The sequence below is a fragment of the Myxocyprinus asiaticus genome, chromosome 9 (assembly GCF_019703515.2).
Source record: "Myxocyprinus asiaticus isolate MX2 ecotype Aquarium Trade chromosome 9, UBuf_Myxa_2, whole genome shotgun sequence".
Lineage (NCBI taxonomy): Eukaryota > Metazoa > Chordata > Actinopteri > Cypriniformes > Catostomidae > Myxocyprinus > Myxocyprinus asiaticus.
This window is the reverse complement of record NC_059352.1, coordinates 32235704-32253686: the sequence shown is the minus strand read 5'-3', so window position 1 is coordinate 32253686 and position 17983 is coordinate 32235704. Positions and strand designations below refer to the sequence as shown.

At 43.5% G+C, this 17983-nt stretch overlaps 1 protein-coding gene across 4 annotated transcripts in view; it reads right to left on the bottom strand.

Annotated features, from left to right (window-relative positions):
- LOC127446586 (ubiquitin carboxyl-terminal hydrolase 43-like) overlaps nucleotides 1-17983 on the bottom strand; it is a 167411-nt gene that overhangs the window by 84647 nt on the left and 64781 nt on the right. For all 4 annotated transcript variants that reach the window (XM_051707626.1, XM_051707627.1, XM_051707628.1 and 1 more), the window contains exons 4-5: nucleotides 13556-13648; nucleotides 5513-5648 (exon numbers count right to left, since the gene is read on the bottom strand). In XM_051707626.1, the coding sequence (XP_051563586.1) occupies nucleotides 5513-5648; nucleotides 13556-13648 (229 nt within the window). The remainder of the gene's footprint in view (nucleotides 1-5512; nucleotides 5649-13555; nucleotides 13649-17983) is intronic.

The window sequence follows — 17983 nt, the reverse complement described above, 5'->3', positions numbered from 1 at the left end:
TTTGAGGTCAGCGCGGCTGGCGCTGGGGGCGATTTGGGGACCTCAATGGGATCGCCTCCGCCGGGTATCCCCCCGCGGACCTCCCATTCCCCAGCACGCTCGTCTGCCCCAATCGGGCTTCCGGATGAGTTCGCCGGCTCGTCGCACGGCGAGTCTGGCTTCTCGTTCGAGGCCCGCGAAGATGATGAGCTTTCGAGCGCAGCCTCGGAGAGCGGGATTGTCCAGTCGGACGCAGAAGCCTCAGCTGGGCTTCCCCCTTCAGGGACGGTTGCCCAGTTACAGGCCGACGCCGAAATGACGGACATGCTTTCCCGGGTCGGGCTAGAGTGGAACCCTCCACTCTCCCCTGAACCCTCGCGGCTTGATGATTGGTTTCTGGGCTCGCGGCGCCGCTCAGACCGGCCGCGCCCCGCTCCAGTGCCATTCTTCCCGGAGGTGCATGAGGAGCTGACGAAGTCGTGGGAGGCACCTTTTACTGCCCGAACCCGACTCCGCAGTTCCCCCGCTCTCACTACCCTCGATGGCGGGGTGGCCAGGGGCTATACGGCGATTCCCACGGTGGATAAGGCGCTCGCAGTGCACTTATGCCCGCAGAGTGCCGCCACCTGGCGTGGACGCCCTAAGCTCCCCTCCAAGCCCTGTAGGCTCACGTCGTCCCTGACGCCACTCACCTGCAGCTGGTAGAAAGACCACTCCATCCCCCGGTGGAGGGCCGGGTGGAAAATCTTTTGTTGCCTTTTCGTTTGATTTCGCCGCACGCCCAAGTGGCTGCGATACCCAACAGTTCAACAAAAGAGCGGCTTCCTTCCTCCCTGGGTCACATACCCGCTGTGTACGGTCGTCACCACGACTACCGTCCACGGGCTTTATCTTGCAGGATTGGCGCTCCAGCGGTGCCCTTTTCGCCCCTGAGCGCCCAGCTGTGGCACAAATCCACCCCAGATGTGACAGCCTCCACGGGTCGCGAGGACAGGCCTCTTCCTCCCCCGTCCCAGGCTGTTCCGGGGGTGGTCACAAGGAGCCAGGTAAGTGCTTCGATGTCCCTAGACTCAGCACGGCCACGACGTGCTGTGGCACCTCGCGCTCCGCCCCGCCGCGAGGCCCCACCTGCCGGTATGCTGACGCAAAGACGCATTTTAGCGAGCGTCCGGCATCAGGATTGGTTCGCGGCGGTAGACCTGAAGGACGCATACTTTCACGTCTCGATCCTTCCTCGACACAGACCCTTCCTGCGGTTCGCGTTCGAGGGTCGGGCGTAACAGTACAAAGTCCTCCCTTTCGGCCTGTCCCTGTCTCCTCGCGTCTTTACAAAGATCGCAGAGGCTGCCCTTGCCCCGTTAAGGGAGGTAGGCATTCGCATTCTCAATTATCTCAACGACTGGCTAATCTTAGCTCACTCTCGAGACGTGTTATGCGCACACAGGGACCTGGTGCTCTCGCACCTCAGCCGACTAGGGCTTCGGGTCAACTGGGAAAAGAGCAAGCTCCTCCCGGTTCAGAGCATCTCTTTTCTCGGTTTGGAGTTGGACTCTGTCTCCCTGACGGCGCGCCTTACGAATGAGCGCGCCCAGTCGGTGCTGGCCTGTTTGAAGGCGTTCAAACAGAAAACAGCGGTTCCACTGAAACTTTTTCAGAGGCTCCTGGGGCATATGGCATCCTCGGCGGTGGCCACCCCGCTCGGGTTGATGCATATGAGGCCGCTTCAGCACTGGCTCCAGACTCGAGTCCCGAGACGGGCATGGCGCCACGGGACACACCGCGTGGCCATTACACCGGTCTGTCACCGTCTTTTCAGCCCTTGGACCGACCTCTCGTTTCTACGAGCAGGTGTTCCTCTAGAACTGGTCTCCAGGCGCATCGTGGTCACGACAGACGCCTCCAAGACGGGCTGGGGCGCTGTTTGCAACGGGCACGCAGCCACCGGCCTCTGGACGGGTCCGCGGCTGCGTTGGCACATCAACTGCCTCGAGTTACTGGCAATTCTGCTCGCCCTGCGGAGGTTCCGGCCGTTGATCCAGGGCAAGCACGTGCTAGTTTGGACAGACAGCAAGGCAGCGGTAGCATATGTCAACCGCCAAGGCGGTCTGCGCTCCCGCTGTATGTCACAACTCGCCCGCCGTCTCCTCCTCCGGAGTCAGCAGCACCTCAAGTCGCTGCGAGCCACTCATATCCCGGGCAACCTCAACGTTATAGCGGACGCGCTGTCACGGCAGGTTCCCCGCAGGGGAGAGTGGAGACTCCACCCCCAGGTGGTCCAGCTGATTTGGAGTTGATTCGGTCAAGCTCAGGTGGACCTGTTCGCCTCCCAAGAATCCTCCCACTGCCCGCTCTGGTACGCCCTCACCGAGGCTCCTCTCGGCATAGATGCATTGGCACACAGCTGGCCCCCTGGCATTCGCAAATACGCGTTTCCCCCAGTGAGCCTACTTGCACAGACACTGTGCAAAGTCAGGGAGGACGAGGAGCAGGTCGTCCTGGTAGCGCCCTACTGGCCCACCCAGACATGGTTCTCGGACCTCATGCTCCGGACAGCCCCCTGGCAAATCTGGAATCTCCAGCGGCCCCTGGACGGCGCCCAGCCTCTGGAACCCATGCTGGCCCCTAGGGCGCCTGTATGCCTTGAAGTGGTCTCTGTTCGCTAAGTGGTGTTCTTCTCAACACGAAGACCCCCAGAGATGCGCAGTCGGATCAGTGCTTTCCTTCCTGCAGGAGAGGTTGGAAGGGAGGCTGTCCCCTTCCACCTTGAAGGTGTACGTTGCTGCCATAGCAGCACACCACGACGCAGTTGATGGTAAGTCCTTAGGGAAGCACGACCTGATCATCAGGTTCCTAAGAGGCGCTAGGAGGCTGAATCCCTCCAGACCACTCTTCGTTCCCTCATGGGACCTCTCTGTAGTTCTTCAGGGCCTACAGAGAGCCCCCTTTGAGCCTTTGCAGTCAGTCGAGCTGAAGGCACTCTCCCTGAAGACTGCCCTCCTGACTGCGCTCACTTCCATCAAGAGGGTAGGTGACCTGCAAGCGTTCTCTGTCAGCGAAACGTGCCTAGAGTTCGGTCCGGGTTATTCTCACGTGATCCTGAGACCCCGACCGGGCTATGTGCCCAAGGTTCCCACCACTCCTTTTAGGGACCAGGTGGTGAACCTGCAAGCGCTGCCCCAGGAGGAGGCAGACCCAGCCCTGGCATTGCTGTGTCCGGTGCGCGCTTTGCGCATCTATTTGGATCGCACGCAGAGCTTTAGACTCTCTGAGCAGCTCTTTGTCTGCTTCGGTGCACAGCGGAAAGGAAGCGCTGTCTCCAAGCAGAGGATCGCCCACTGGCTCGTTGATGCCATATCTATGGCATATCTCACCCAAGACATGCCGCCCCCGGTAGGGCTACGGGCCCATTCTACCAGGGGTGTAGCGGCTTCTTGGGCCCTGGCCAGAGGTGCCTCTCTAACAGACATTTGTAGAGCAGTGGGCTGGGCAACACCCAACACCTTTGCAAGGTTCTACAACCTCCGGGTGGAACCAGTTTCATCCCAGGTAGTGGCACGCAACACAAGCGGATAAGCCCGGGATAGCCGGCCGGGTGTATCGCTTGCACATAGCGCCACCCCCCTCCTTTTGAGCTGAAGACGTGCGCTGCTAATTCCCAGTAGTGTTCACAAAAGTTGTTCCCTGGTTGATTTCCTCCGAGCCCTGTGGCAGTCGAGTCTTCGGAGAAACTCACTGCCGGCCCAGTACATGCGCTATCTAAGAGCCCGGTGCTGGGGTAGGTGCTCCGCATGTGGCGGTTCCCTGTAAGGCTAACCCCATGCGATCTATATCTTCCGCTAGCTCGTTTCCCTGCTGGCAAACTGCGTCTTCCTTGGGCAGAGCCCCTCTGCCCCAGTCTCCATGTTGTAGTACCTCCTCCCCCATTGGGCAGGATCTACCTTGAAGGCTCTCCACATGGTTGGAAAGACCATGTGATGTATTCTTCCACTTAAATATCCCCCCCCTCTCTTGGGGCGAGGTGTGGTCTCCGCGAGGTGTGGTCACCCCCCGACTAGACCTGGCGGCCCAGTCGGATAATCCCCCTTCTTTTTTAGGGAGTGGAAAAAGAGAAGGGGAAAAGAGGCCACGACTGGGTTAAGCCCGTCTCTATCTTTGGGTAGTCGACTTGTCCCCAAAAAGGGCCGTTCGACACTCATAACTATGTTGGGGGAGGTTACGTGTCGACCTGGTGCGCTGGCTATGAGGTACACAGTAAGTCTGCCCACCACACACCGCCAGTTCACGTAACACAGTTCAGCCTTGTGGCGTTTTGTATAGGGACCCCTAGTGTCACTACATCGACACCAACGGTTACTGGTGTAACCTCCGTTCCCTGATGGAGGGAACGAGACATTGGTCCCTCCTGCCACAACGCTGAACTACCCGCTGAAATGGCCGGACCCTATATCGGCTCCTCAGCGTAAAACCTGAATGAGTGGTTGCATACCAGCTCCTTTTATACCCGTATGTTCGGGGGAGTGGCATGCAAATACCACTCGCCAATTTTCATTGGCCTTTTATCAAAGACCAGAGGTGTCTCGGGCTCCCAAGAGTGACCCCTAGTGTCACTACATCAACACCAACGTCTCGTTCCCTCCATCAGGGAACGGAGGTTACACCAGTAACCATGACGTTTTGTACCATACAGTGCAACAGTAAGGATACCTTACCACTGGTTTGGAAGAGCGATTATAGCTTGTTTCCTGTTGGCCTTCAGAGAAACACACCGCGTCTTTCAAACGGCGGTGGTGTGTACGCATCCACCTATGCTTGTGCTGCGGACGCGATCAGCCTGATAAAATGCTTGTTCACCTAACACTGAAGTTTAACAAATCGTTCACATGAATGTATATTCATCGGACCAGCACAAATTATGTAAATTACCTATTTTGGATTCAAAAGGGTGAATTTCGCAGAAAGTTGATTAGTTTGTAGGTATGATATAAACAAGGGGCTTAAAAGTACAAAAATAATTCTGTGGTAATCAACATTTTGCTACAGATGTTATTGATTGAGCTCAACTTGTGCAAAAAGGGTTATTTTTTCAGTAAATCTTTGTAAATAGAACCTTTTTGGCATGAAGTGTTCTTTGTTGCTGAGTAAAGAACCCTAGGGTTCTATATAGAGCCCCAAAGAACCTTTGTTTCTAAGAGTGTACCATGCAGCACAATAACACCTTGTCCTGGATAACTGGCTGAGCAAGTTTTGGAGGTTTCCATTAACCAACAAATGGAATGTGTTCAGATGAGGCAGTTTAATGATGTATGAATAGTGAAAAACATGCATTTTAGCTGTTACTCTTCATGAGCCTGGAATTCTTCTTTTGCCAGATTATGTATGGTGTGTGTGCATGCAATACAACACAATATTTTATTAACTAATAGGGCTTGTGTGTATTGTAGTGTTGATTATAAAAAAGGAAAGAAAGAGAGAGAGAGACAAAAGATCAGCAGACGGTGCAGGCAGACAAACTAACACACACAGCAGCACTCACCTGGTCTGGAGAGATCTTCCCCTCCTCTGCTACCATGGCCCTGAGTGTCAAGACAGACCCAAAGAGAGGCACAGCTAATCCCACTCTCAGAAAGCGCTGCCCTTCAGTGTTAAACACCAGAGTCACATTTAGGGCCCTAAAAACAATTGAACACATGTAAAATTAATTAAACTAGAACAAAACACAAGTTACAAAGTCCATGTAATCAAAGTCCCTTTAGGGCAGGTCAGATCACTTGGCTATTAATATACTTGTTGTAAAATACATGCATAAATATAAAGACAGAAGACATAGGACATATGAAACAACACTCTTTACTCATTTTACTTGCACAAAAAACACAGATTGTATATTCCTCTAAATGCATCAAAAACATGGAAAGAACATAATGAAACAGTTATGTCAAATTAAGTAAATAACTGCCTTATCTGCATTAAAGATATTAATCTCATGCATTGAAAGCTGAATGCTTAAAGATCTATGCAGCAGAATAAATGTTTGTAGAACAGTCCTGCCTACTGTACAGGGGTGAAATTGTATTTCATTTTATTGTTTTTGGTCTCGTTAGGTCTTTGACTGTCCGTTGAAGTCTTTTTATGTCCAATTTGGTGGCCGACCCAAAAAGCAGACAGTTACAGTATAGAAGTGCACAGGACAGACTAATGGCTGAGTAGAACTGTATCAATTGTTTCTGTGGCATGTCAAACTTCCTCAGCTGGTAAAGGAAGTACAACCTCTGCTAGGCCTTTTTCCACATTGGAGTCTGAAAAGGTTTCCAACTTCAGTGCTGGTGAGTAAGATAAGGGGCGCTACTGGTGGGTCTCTCATGAAGTACACTATTATCTCTGCGGTTTAGAGCGTGTTTAGCTCCAGGTTGTTGTGACTATTTTCTGAACAGTGGTGTCTTTAATAAATAAAAGACATAGGTTGCCGTTTTATAAAACCACTTCACGTTGTGCCTACGAACACTGTAAAATCACTGTAATGCAGAGTTTCTTGTGGCTTATTGCTTTATTATAACAATAATGAAAATAAAAGAGTGTGTGTGAGAGAGTATCCAAGATCAAGTCTGGGGTACAGTCTGAGTGGGTGTAGATTAGGGCTGCAAATAACGATTATTTTGATATTCTATTTTATCTAATGATTATTAGAACGATTATTCGACTATTCTGCGATTATTGCAACGATTAATCATTAGCTCTTTTTAGTTGTATTAAACATGCTTACTAACAATAAAGAGGACAAAATCATGTTTTAAAAATACCTCTAAATGACATTCACTGAATTAAAGGGAAAAAATACTTTTTATTAAGTTTAATTCAGTAAAGAAATTCACTGCAAAAAATCCTATTGTTATGAAGTGTTTTTGTCTTGTTTTCCATTTAAAATGGTCTAAACATCCTTAAAACAATATACATTTACTTGAAGAGTATTTTGTATATAAGAGTATTTTTTCACTTGGTTATACTTCTGCAAGTGCAGTAAAGACAAAATATACTTATATTCAAGATTTATTCTCTAAAAGCAAGTCTAAATATCTTTTATGCTGCTTCTCAGGTGAATGCATCTTTTTTTTAAAGAATTTTTAGATATTTTAAAATATTTGTATTTTTAATATTATATTCAAGATTCTCAGATAACAATTTTTTCTTCTGCAGTATAGCTGCTAAAGAAAATGTACACTGTTTTAAAGGAGTTTTAGGCATTTAGATTGGAAAACAAGCCAAACAAAAACAAATCAAAAACGTATTTTGTTGCTGTGTATAATGGGGCGAAGACTACCCTCTCTCACCATTCTGTTCATTTCAATCCATCTTTAACTCACAAATAAACAAACTCTCCCCACGACAGAGTGTGCATCAGCCGGGTGCAGTTTCAATCTCTCCCCCTTAGAAACTCATAGAAGAGGTGCTGACCACACAGAGAAATGCCAGGTTTGGAGTTTGTAGTTATTTGCATGATCTGCTTCCGTATTATTTGACCTTTAATAAAGCTATAACGCATTAAATATAACTGCATTTAAGATGTTACGCCGGGGTGTTTCCTTTAAAGAGCTCCGGCTCCACTTATTCCACAATGAGAGTGCTTCTGTATTTACTTATTTGGTATAATTCCCTCATACTTTACGATCTACATCACCTGAAGATGTTTGAAAAGTTTAGAGTGCATCTGGACAGTGAGCTGTGTAATTCTTCCTCTCCTCAGTCAGGGAAGAGCTTCAGTGCTGCTCTCACGCATCATCATTAAAGTTTAATGTGATCTCATGTTACGTTAAATGAGATCAAACGACTATTCGACAATGAAAATTTCTGTCGACAGTTTTTGGTTGTCGATAACATCGGCTAATCGTTTCAGCTCTAGTGTAGATATATTTGTGTGTGTGTCAGTAATTAACTATCTTATGAAAGGGACAATATTTGCTCCCTGGAATTGATTTTCAGGGGCATTTTTTACCGTTTTGCAGGCATTTTCTTTCTAACCACATAAAAACGCACAGTTTTCTATTAATTTATGTAAAATACTGCAATTAATGAAATACATTCTTAGAGATTTACACTGATAGCGTAACGTGTTTCATCAGAAAGTGCGTAGAGGATGTTGTTCCGACAAAAACAATATGGATCTACCCCAACCAGAAACCATGGATAAATAGCGATGTTCATGCGGCACTTGATGCGCGGACCTCCGCTTTTAATTCCGGGAATGCGGAGGAGCATAAACAAGCCAGTTATGCACTCCGCAAAACTATCAGAGCAGCCAAACGCCAGTACAGGAACAAGATTGAAGGACAGTTTAACACCACCAAATCTAGAAGCATGTGACAGGTAATTAATATCATCACGGACTTTAAAGGGAATAAAAACTCCACCGTGAACACCGCTGCCTCTCTCCCGGATGAGCTTATGCTCGTTTTGAGGGAAATAACACCGCCCTCGCGGAGAGAGCTCTCGCGGCCGAAGCTACAGAGGTTAGTTCACTCTCTGTCTCTGTTGCGGATGTAACCCGATCATACCAGACGGGTGAATATCCATTAAGCCACGGGTCCAGACGGCATTCCGGGCCGCGTCATCAGAGCGTGCGTGAACCAACTGGCTGGTGTTTTTACGGACATTTTCAACCTTTCCCTCTCCTTGTCTGTGGTCCCCACATGCTGTAAAACGTCCACCATTGTGCCTGTACCAAAGCAATCCAAAATCACTTGCATAAATGACTGGCGTCCTGTTGCTCTGACCCCCATCATCAGCAAATGCTTTGAGAGACTAATCAGAGATTACATCTGCTCTGTGCTGCCTACCTCACTGGACCCATTGCAGTTTGCTTACCGCAACAACCGCTCCACTGATGATGCCATTGCATCTACACTACACACTGCTCTCTCCCACCTGGAAAAAAGGAAAACTTATGTGAGCATACTGTTTGTAGACTACAGCTCCGCATTCAACACCATAGTGCCCTCCAAGCTAGATGTGAAACTCCAGGCCCTGGGCTTAAACAGCTTACTGTGCAGCTGGATCCTGGACTTCCTGTCAAGCAGACGCCAGGTGCTTAGAATGGGCAGCAACATCTCCTCATCACTGACCCTCAACACTGGAGCCCCACAGGGCTGTGTTCTCAGTCCACTCCTGAATTCCCTGTACACACATAATTGTGTGGCAACACATAGCTCCAATGCCATCATTAAGTTTGCTGATGATACGACGGTGGTAGGTCTGATCACTGACAATGATGAAAAAGCCTACAGAGTGGAGGTGCACACTCTGACACGCTGGTGTCAGGAGCACAACCTCTCCCTCAACGTCAGAAAGACAAAGGAGCTTGTGGTGGACTTCAGGAGTAAAGACAGAAAACACAGTCCCATCACCATCAATGGAGCACCGGTGGAGAGAGTCAGCAGCTTCAAGTTCCTCGGTGTCCACATCATTGAGGAACTCACATGGTCCGTCCACACTGAGGCCATTGTGAAAAAGGCTCATCAGCGCCTCTTCTTCCTGAGATGGCTGAGGAAGTTTGTAATGAACCGCCACATCCTCACACGGTTCAACACCAGCACTGTAGAGAGCATCCTGACTGGCTGCATCACTGCCAGGTATGGCAATAGCACTGCCCACAATCGCAAAGCCCTGCAAAGGGTGGTGCAAACTGCCAGACACATCATCGGAGGTGAGCTTCCCTCCCTCCAGGACATACATACCAGGCGGTGTGTGAAAAAAGCTAAGAGGATCATCAGAGACTCCAGCCACCCGAGCCATGGACTGCTCTCACTGCTACCATCAGGCAGGCGGTATCGCAGCATCAGGACCCACACCAGCCGACTCCATAACAGCTTCTTCCCCCAAGCAATCAGACTTCTGAACTCTTGATCTCTCACGATCAATATACATCAGCACTGCACTTTATTAATCTTATTATCTCACACTAGACTGTCATAAATTATAAATTATATTCTCTCTTAACAACACACAGGCAACTGACAATCAACCGACAGCCTGAATGTCAATACAGTACAATACAATCTACTGTATATTTTATATATACTTTATATACTATTTTTATTGTATAATGTGTATTCTATATTGTGTGTATGTGTATTCTATATTGTGTGTATTGTATACTGTACATTGTGTATTATTATTTGTATATTGTGTTGTGTGTAATTATGTGTATATTAGATATGTAAATTGTGTTGTGTAAATCTGATGTTTATTGTAAACTGGTATATGTCTCATCACTGTCACGACTGCTATGTTGCTCGGAACTGCACCCAAGACTTTCACCCACTATTGCACTTGTGTATATGGTTATGTGACAATAAAAGTGATTTGATTTGATTTGATAATCTAAAAAAAAATAAAAATAAAGACTGTTACTATCACATCAACGCTGAACACTATAGAGCTATACATTTGCAACTATACATCTGACAACTACAGATCACTACCATATCTACAGAGGGGGAAAAAAACATACTATTGCTTGACAGGCCTTGAATAGAATGTTATGAGATACAGTATATAAAATGTTAAATAACAGGTAAAAAATACAAATAAAATAATAAAGCAATTCCTTACACATTTTAAATATCTAGGGCATTTTTTGGCACTTTCGATAACATTTTTGCTCTGAGTCCTGGTTAAATTCACTCGTGTTTTGTGTATACATGTTGTGAAGGTTGATTTAAACCAGCACAAGTCCAACAGTGCCACACACACAGCTAGTAGTTGCACATCAGAGCAGAGAGAGGAAAACTAATCTGTTTCCTGCTGTCTATGTTTGGTTGGAAATGGCCTCATGCAGGCCAGTCGCACAGCAGCTGATGGTCTAGCGCAGCAGCATTTTTCACTGCAGCTACAGCTGTGAACATTAGGGCTCAAAAGAGCTAGATGGACTCTTTGATGACAATCTCTGCTACATTATTGAAAGCCTTGACATGTGGAATGCTAGACCCAACAAAAGCACTCTCACAGTGAGAAGACAACTGAAGCCTTTTAGATTTTATCTCTGGTGGGTGACACACAGAGGTAAGAGTCATATGACATGGCTTTATATATATATATATATATATGTGTGCACTGTCTATCAAACTCTGATTATCCTGTATATGCCGAGTGTCTTCCTGATTCTGCATTACAGTGCAGGTGAGAAGTGTTAAGTCTTGCAAAGACATATTTATGCACAATTACTTTGATAAGTACAGTCTGCAATTTCAAATCTGCATGCCAAATAACTGTAAAAAACTGAACTAGTGTAGATAACATAACAAACATTATCTGTCATGTCACACCTTAAAGGTAATATCATGATGAATCAAATGTGATTTAGAGATAAAAGACCTTAAAAACATTGATGACAAAACAAGCATAGATGAAAATTAGCTGCAAAAGGTATTTGTTCTAAAATCCTTGAATTTCCTTGGTACGCTCAGTTACGGTGAGGTAATAAGAAGAGAGAATGATAGATGCTACTATTCCTAAACAATAGTACAAACATTCCTAAAAAAACAAAATAAAGGTTAAATGAACTGGTGTACCTGATTATTTCAGTCAAGCATAAAACATAATTATGGTAAAAAAAATGCAAAATCCATTATGTCACTTCACGGCCCGCACACCAAAGGGGAATAGAGTGTAGGTGAGTAGTTTAAAAATATTTTTTGCTTAATTTTCAGTTTAAAACCAAAATTATCAAAAAAAATTATAATAATTAAAATAAATAAATACTGTACATATGCTATACTGAACATATTTAAAGACATGCACAGGTCTGCTGCAGTGTTGGCTGGTGCTTTTCAAAAGTGGGGAAGCACAGCTGCTCAAACTACTACTCAAACAGGGAAATGTTTTAAGGAAAACAATTACCGGTAAATAAGCTCAAAACTGTTTTGCAGCAAAATATCTGATTATGAAAGCTAAAATAAATGTGATGCATCAGATTGCAAATAACTGCATGTCTATCTCCAAGCCATCGAACACCCCACACTCAACAGCAGTTTACATTTCATACGCAATCACATACATCACCGTTTCCATTATTGGCCAACAGTTGCAAAGTCCTGACCTTTTGAAAGCTCGACCAATCATCATATAGAAAAGCTGGCTTCCAGGCGAGACAAAAATACATTGATGGCCTATAGGCAATCAGATGCAGATCCAACACAAATAGTGCTCATGAAGTGCTCAGATTACGCCCCACATACAATATTGAGTTTAGAGCCTCTTGTCCAATCAACATTGATCTTTTGCGCCATTGATTTGAATGGTTCAGGAATCTTCCATAGACTCTATTGTCTCTATGGGCCATGCATCTACTGACAGATATAGACATATTCATGTAGAAAAAGCAGATTTTGTTACTTGAACGAACAGCATGATAGTGATGTTTGATATTTTACACATTTATTTGCTAAAATTTTTAAATGCACAAAGAGTAGATACTATGTATTATACTGTATACACATTCACTAAGCACTTTATTAGGAGAACTATGATCCTAATAAAGCGCATGATGTAGTCCATCTGCCTCAAAGTTCGACATGTTGTGCATTCTGAGATGCTATTCTGATCACTACAATTGTACAGAGTGGTTATCTAAGTTACCGTAGCCTTTCTGTCAGCTCAAATCAGTCTGGCTATTTTCCGTTGACCTCTTTTATCAACAAGGCGTTTCCGTCCACAGAACTGCCGCTCACTGGAGTTTTTTTGTTTAAGGCACCTTTCTGAGTAAACTATAGAGACTGGTGTGCTTGAAAATCCCAGGAGATCAGCAGTTATAGAAATACTCAAACCAGCCCCTTTATCATATTATGGTCGAAATCACTGCGATCAAATTTTTTCCCCATTCTGATGGTTGATGTGAACATTAACATTTAACAAAGCTCTTGACCCGTATTTGTATGATTATATGCATTGCAAAGTTGCCACATGATTGGCTAATTAGATAATCACTCGCCACTAGTCTGCTGGCAGAGAAGGACAGGGGGCACTGAAGTTCACAGAAGCTCAGCTTACAAATGTTTTTCAGTCCATGCATGGCATGTTTCTAATCTAATTTCTAGTCTTCATGACCTCCACAATAAGTATTTCGATTTCCAGCAATAAAAGTCTCTGTGAAATTTACTGACGGCTCTTAAGTTTGGCCCTTAATCTCTCAATGCTTTTAGGGAAACATTTTAAATATAAAATCTGGAATTCAATCATTTAGAAATGAGCATGCTGGAAAATTTGAACAGCTTTAAAAGCACTAGTCTGCGCATTTAGCTAAATTTATCTCTATATGTCTCACTTTCTATCATCTGTCTCTCTCGCCACAGTGAAGGCTGTAATAGCTGACAGGTTTACAGTCTTGCAGGAGAGATTTTGCTGATTGGTGATTTTGAGATTTTAGAAAATTGATGTACAATGTACAGTTAAAGAGTACTTCACTGGGTCATTCGTCACATATGTCAGGATAGCCAATGTTAAGGAATGTGTAAGAATTACAGACACCAAGAATCACACAGGCAAACAATACATTTTAGCATGCAATACAGTATATAAACTGGCATACCTGGTCTGTCGTAGTGGGATTGGTAGGGAAATACACAGGAAAGGGTCAAAGGTGTTGCTCTGTTTAAGGCAATGAGGGCACGTGAGTGATGACCTGAAACACAGAAATTACCATGAAACATTAACACAGCCCTTACATCACAGATAATTCCTCTCTGTTTAACATAACCAACAACAACCAGTATCCAAAATTAACTGTTTGTTACACCTACCAAACAGGTGGTGTAACAAACCACCTGTTTTTTTTTTTGGGTAAAGCATTTTTTTATGTCTTTGATTTGAATCGCTCACATCTCCAGCTTAATTACATGGGAAGTCAGTATGTTGTTTCCAAGAGTTCCAGTCCCCTAGGATCGGTCACATTATGCCGACTCACTGACAAGCGGCATCTCCTATCAGACATTTTTTTGCATCGGCTCCAATGTTTTCCAATGTTACATGGTTAAGATGGATTATGGGTGGGCAGTCAACAAGATGCAGGTTTTGTGCTGAAATATTGCAAGCAATAGTGGTGCAACTGTTTAGTGGAATTTTCCCCACAGTTGTGTTGGATCTTATTTACAATGGGGACTGTGTGAGTGTGTCTGTCTCTGAGCCTGATATAGAGCTTCCCTTCATGACTTAACAACTGAACACTGGAAATGCATTTGGGTTCTGCAGGTGCAACATGTTCACCTGCAGTGCAGATGACAGCTCGCAGTCCATCAGAGACGTACACACACTCTCGTATTCACTGAGACAGGAAGCTCTGGAATGTATTGATTTCAATATCTCAGCAGGAACAAAAAATATTAGTTGTAGACACATTATTATTATATTTTCTTCACAACTGTATCTCATATTCTCACATAGTTATGGTGACTTCATGGCAGAAATATTCCACATATGTCTTGGCACTCTTTGAGAGAAAAAAAAAAACCTAAAACAAAAACTATAAACTAACTTCTCCACTGAGTCTCCACTCAAGTTGTTTGAGGATGCAGAAGATGTTTTCTTACACAAGGTACAACAATTAATATCTTTGATTTGAATCACTTATGTCTTAAAACATGTATTGTTGCAATTTGGCCAACGGGCAAATGACTATTTATTTACTCACAACTCTTACTTGCATTTGACTAACCAGTAAGTATGTCATAAAAGAACTTTATTTTATCAATACGTATTTGAGGCTTCGATATATTGGCCTTCCGTTTAATGTACTCTGGCGCAATAGTTTTGGGAGACCACAAGATGATGATATAACATTTACTGAAGCCTGTCACAAGGACACATTGATGCGGCAGGAGGCAGTTGTATATCTAGTCACCATACAAACAAAAGTTACGAAGGTTTTTGTACTACTTCAAGAATGAACAAAGTGACGTTGATGAGTTTGCAGGTTTGTGTATGAAACTAGTGTAACTGCGCAGACTGAATGATGCAATTCTGTGGCTGCATCTGAAAACGTAGGCAGCTGACTTGCCAATCACCACCAGTTATCAGTATATTTTAATATGATTATTCAAGTATTTTATCTACTATTAATGTTTGTATTATACTACACATCAATTTAAGTGGTGAAACTTATGATATGGCTGATACGAGTTCAATGGAAGACTTTATTATTTTTGGTTGCAGCCTCTGTAATTATACAATATGTTTCATTCAAGCTGTCAAACCACAAAAAGACATACAGTACTTGTACCTGAAAATACATATTAGAGATGTCACAAGGTTGATGCAGAGTTTTTAAAATCAAATTTAAGACTTTTTTTCAAGACCTGAACAAATAAAATTAATACCGTATCCCCATACCAAAACAAACCATCACAATCTCAAAATAAAACATGTATCACAGACTCTTACTTAAACAGGCGGGGGCACACATTCAACATGGCCTTAACATTGCTTATCAGTAAAACAGGGTAGGCTATATGCAAGTTTAAAATACTCAAGACCTGTTTTCCACATATACAGTATATCACATTAAAATTGGTTTATGTACCATTATATAAATAAATGCAAATTAGAGGTCGGCCGATATTGGATTGTGCTGATTTGATAATGTGTTGAAAGAAAGCCAGTTAGTCTGCCAATAGTTTTAAAATTGGTAGCCTATATTAAATGCGCTTAGTCTTTCCTTCCTGTGATGGGGAGGGCCAGACAGAGGTTGCAAGAGTCCAAATTTAATTAAATTACAGATGCACTTTATGGTGCACTTTTAATTTTAAAGGCACTTTAACTTTGAAATATACCAGGGACTCTTATTTTGAAATGTTTGCACTTCACTGCTTCCAGCTGCTCATTCAAACAAATAAGGGATATAAAATGTGCACTCCTACAATAATCTAAAACATGTTACAAAATAAACAATTAAAAGTAAACATTGTCATATTTCATCAACACTATATTGTTATCAACAGTTGATCATTAGTAATCGCTTGTCATAAATTTCCAATATGGCTTAATGATTGTGAACTGCTCTGCAATCTGGAAACACTAACAAGCCCCCGCGTGCTTGGAGAAAATACAACAGTGCCGCGTTTTCACTCTGAAGGACGCAGCACATGCATTTATTTAATTAAATCGTATTCTTTTGAAGTTTGATAATCACATTAGGTCATATCACGATTCCTGTCTTTCTGCCCCCAAATTTAAGACCTCTTTAAATAAAAATTAAGATTTTTGTTGTACATATTTAAAGACTTTTTATAACCCTAAATTTTTGGAAAACTGAATGTAAGACATTTTAAGACTTTTTAAGGATTTGTGGGAACCCTGTGTCCAAATTATTGCATTAATGCATACGATTAATTTAAAAGGTTTAACGCACTAATTTTTCTTATTTGCGATTAATGCATTTACAGTAAATACAGCAAAAAACTAGCATAAACTCTGGTTGGAAGGGTAGAATCTTTGCCATGTGTCCGCCAGGAGTCATTACGCTGCAAACTCACACAGCAGTGATATGTGCTGCATCCGAACATCCATACTTCCCCACTATATAGTATGACAAAAACAGTATGCCAATGGAGTAGTATGTCTGAATCCACAGTATTCATGAAGCAGTAAGTGAGAAGTTCCCGGATGACCTACTATTTCCAGTGAGATTCTGAAGTGCGGATTGAATGGACACTTTACGATCCCATAATCCCACAGGAGTTGAGGCGACGTCACGTTCAAAATGCTGGATTTAAAAGAAAGGCAGTGAATCGCGAGTTGGACAGCTCTTCTCAACTGTAAGTGCTATATATACCAAGATAATTGTTCCATGTGCTTAAATGGTGCTTGTTTAACAAAACCTGAGTGGATAGTTTTCGCGGTTGTTCTTACGTCATATATTCGGGTCACGAGACAATGCCCACGTACCCGGAGGAAGTATGTCCGAAATCTATTCATACTACTTGCATGCATACCTAAAAGAACGTACTGTTTTGCTGGCAGATAAGTGCATCTTTCATCAAATACAGTACATACTGTGACAGTATGTGGTTTTGGACGCAGCATTAGTGTCAGTGATAGAGTGATGGGGAAAGGAGCACTTAACGCTATTTGTGGTACAAAAGAAGCCTACATGGAACTTGTGACAGAAATCAAGTTTTTTCAGCATAAGTAAGGCACATTTTAATTACAGTAAAGTTAAGATTATGTCAGCAATTTCAGGACATGTTACATGTTAGGTAGTGCATGAACAAAGGCACACCCTTTCCTGCGCCATACTTGTGTTGTTAAGCTGCACTAAATGACAAAGTGCCACTTAAAAGCAAGTGACTGACAGAGACCATTGAGAAACATGTCTGTGATGTATTCTTGTGAGCATGTCAGAGGAGCATGATGAGTTTGTTCAGTAATGCACATAGTGATTGTCAATCTGTCCATAATTTAACAAAAGAAAGCAAAACCTTATTGCTCATGGCAGCTTTGATCTTAATACAATTATATTCTTTTATTCCTTTATTTTTTACCCTTTGCACACTGTAAAACCAGACTGTTAAGTTTAATGAGGTAATATATAGATGACGAATTGGTACCTTTCCTTTTAAGTTGCATTTCTGGGGTATATTTGTACTCTTTATTAGTGCAGCAAGTGGCACATAATATGCAAACTGAGCAAGCCATCAGTTTTAATTATCATGTTGTTGTTTTTGATTAGAAGACTAAAATAAAAAGGATTTTGACGCATGTTCACAGTCTTTGTGGCAAACTTTCTGTCAGCTCTTTAGAATGCCATTTGGGTCATAGCTATTCTTCACTGCTAATGACCAAGCCCAAACAGACTCTGCAGACTTTTATTTTTTTTTTTTTTTTTTTGCATTTTCTCTTATTGATAGCTGAAAGCATAATAATAGTAGCCACAGTATTTTATGAACTCAAGGAGCAGGGCATGTTTAAAACTTGCACGACAGGCATTTAAATTCTATGGGAATCTGCAGGGCTTTTGATGCAG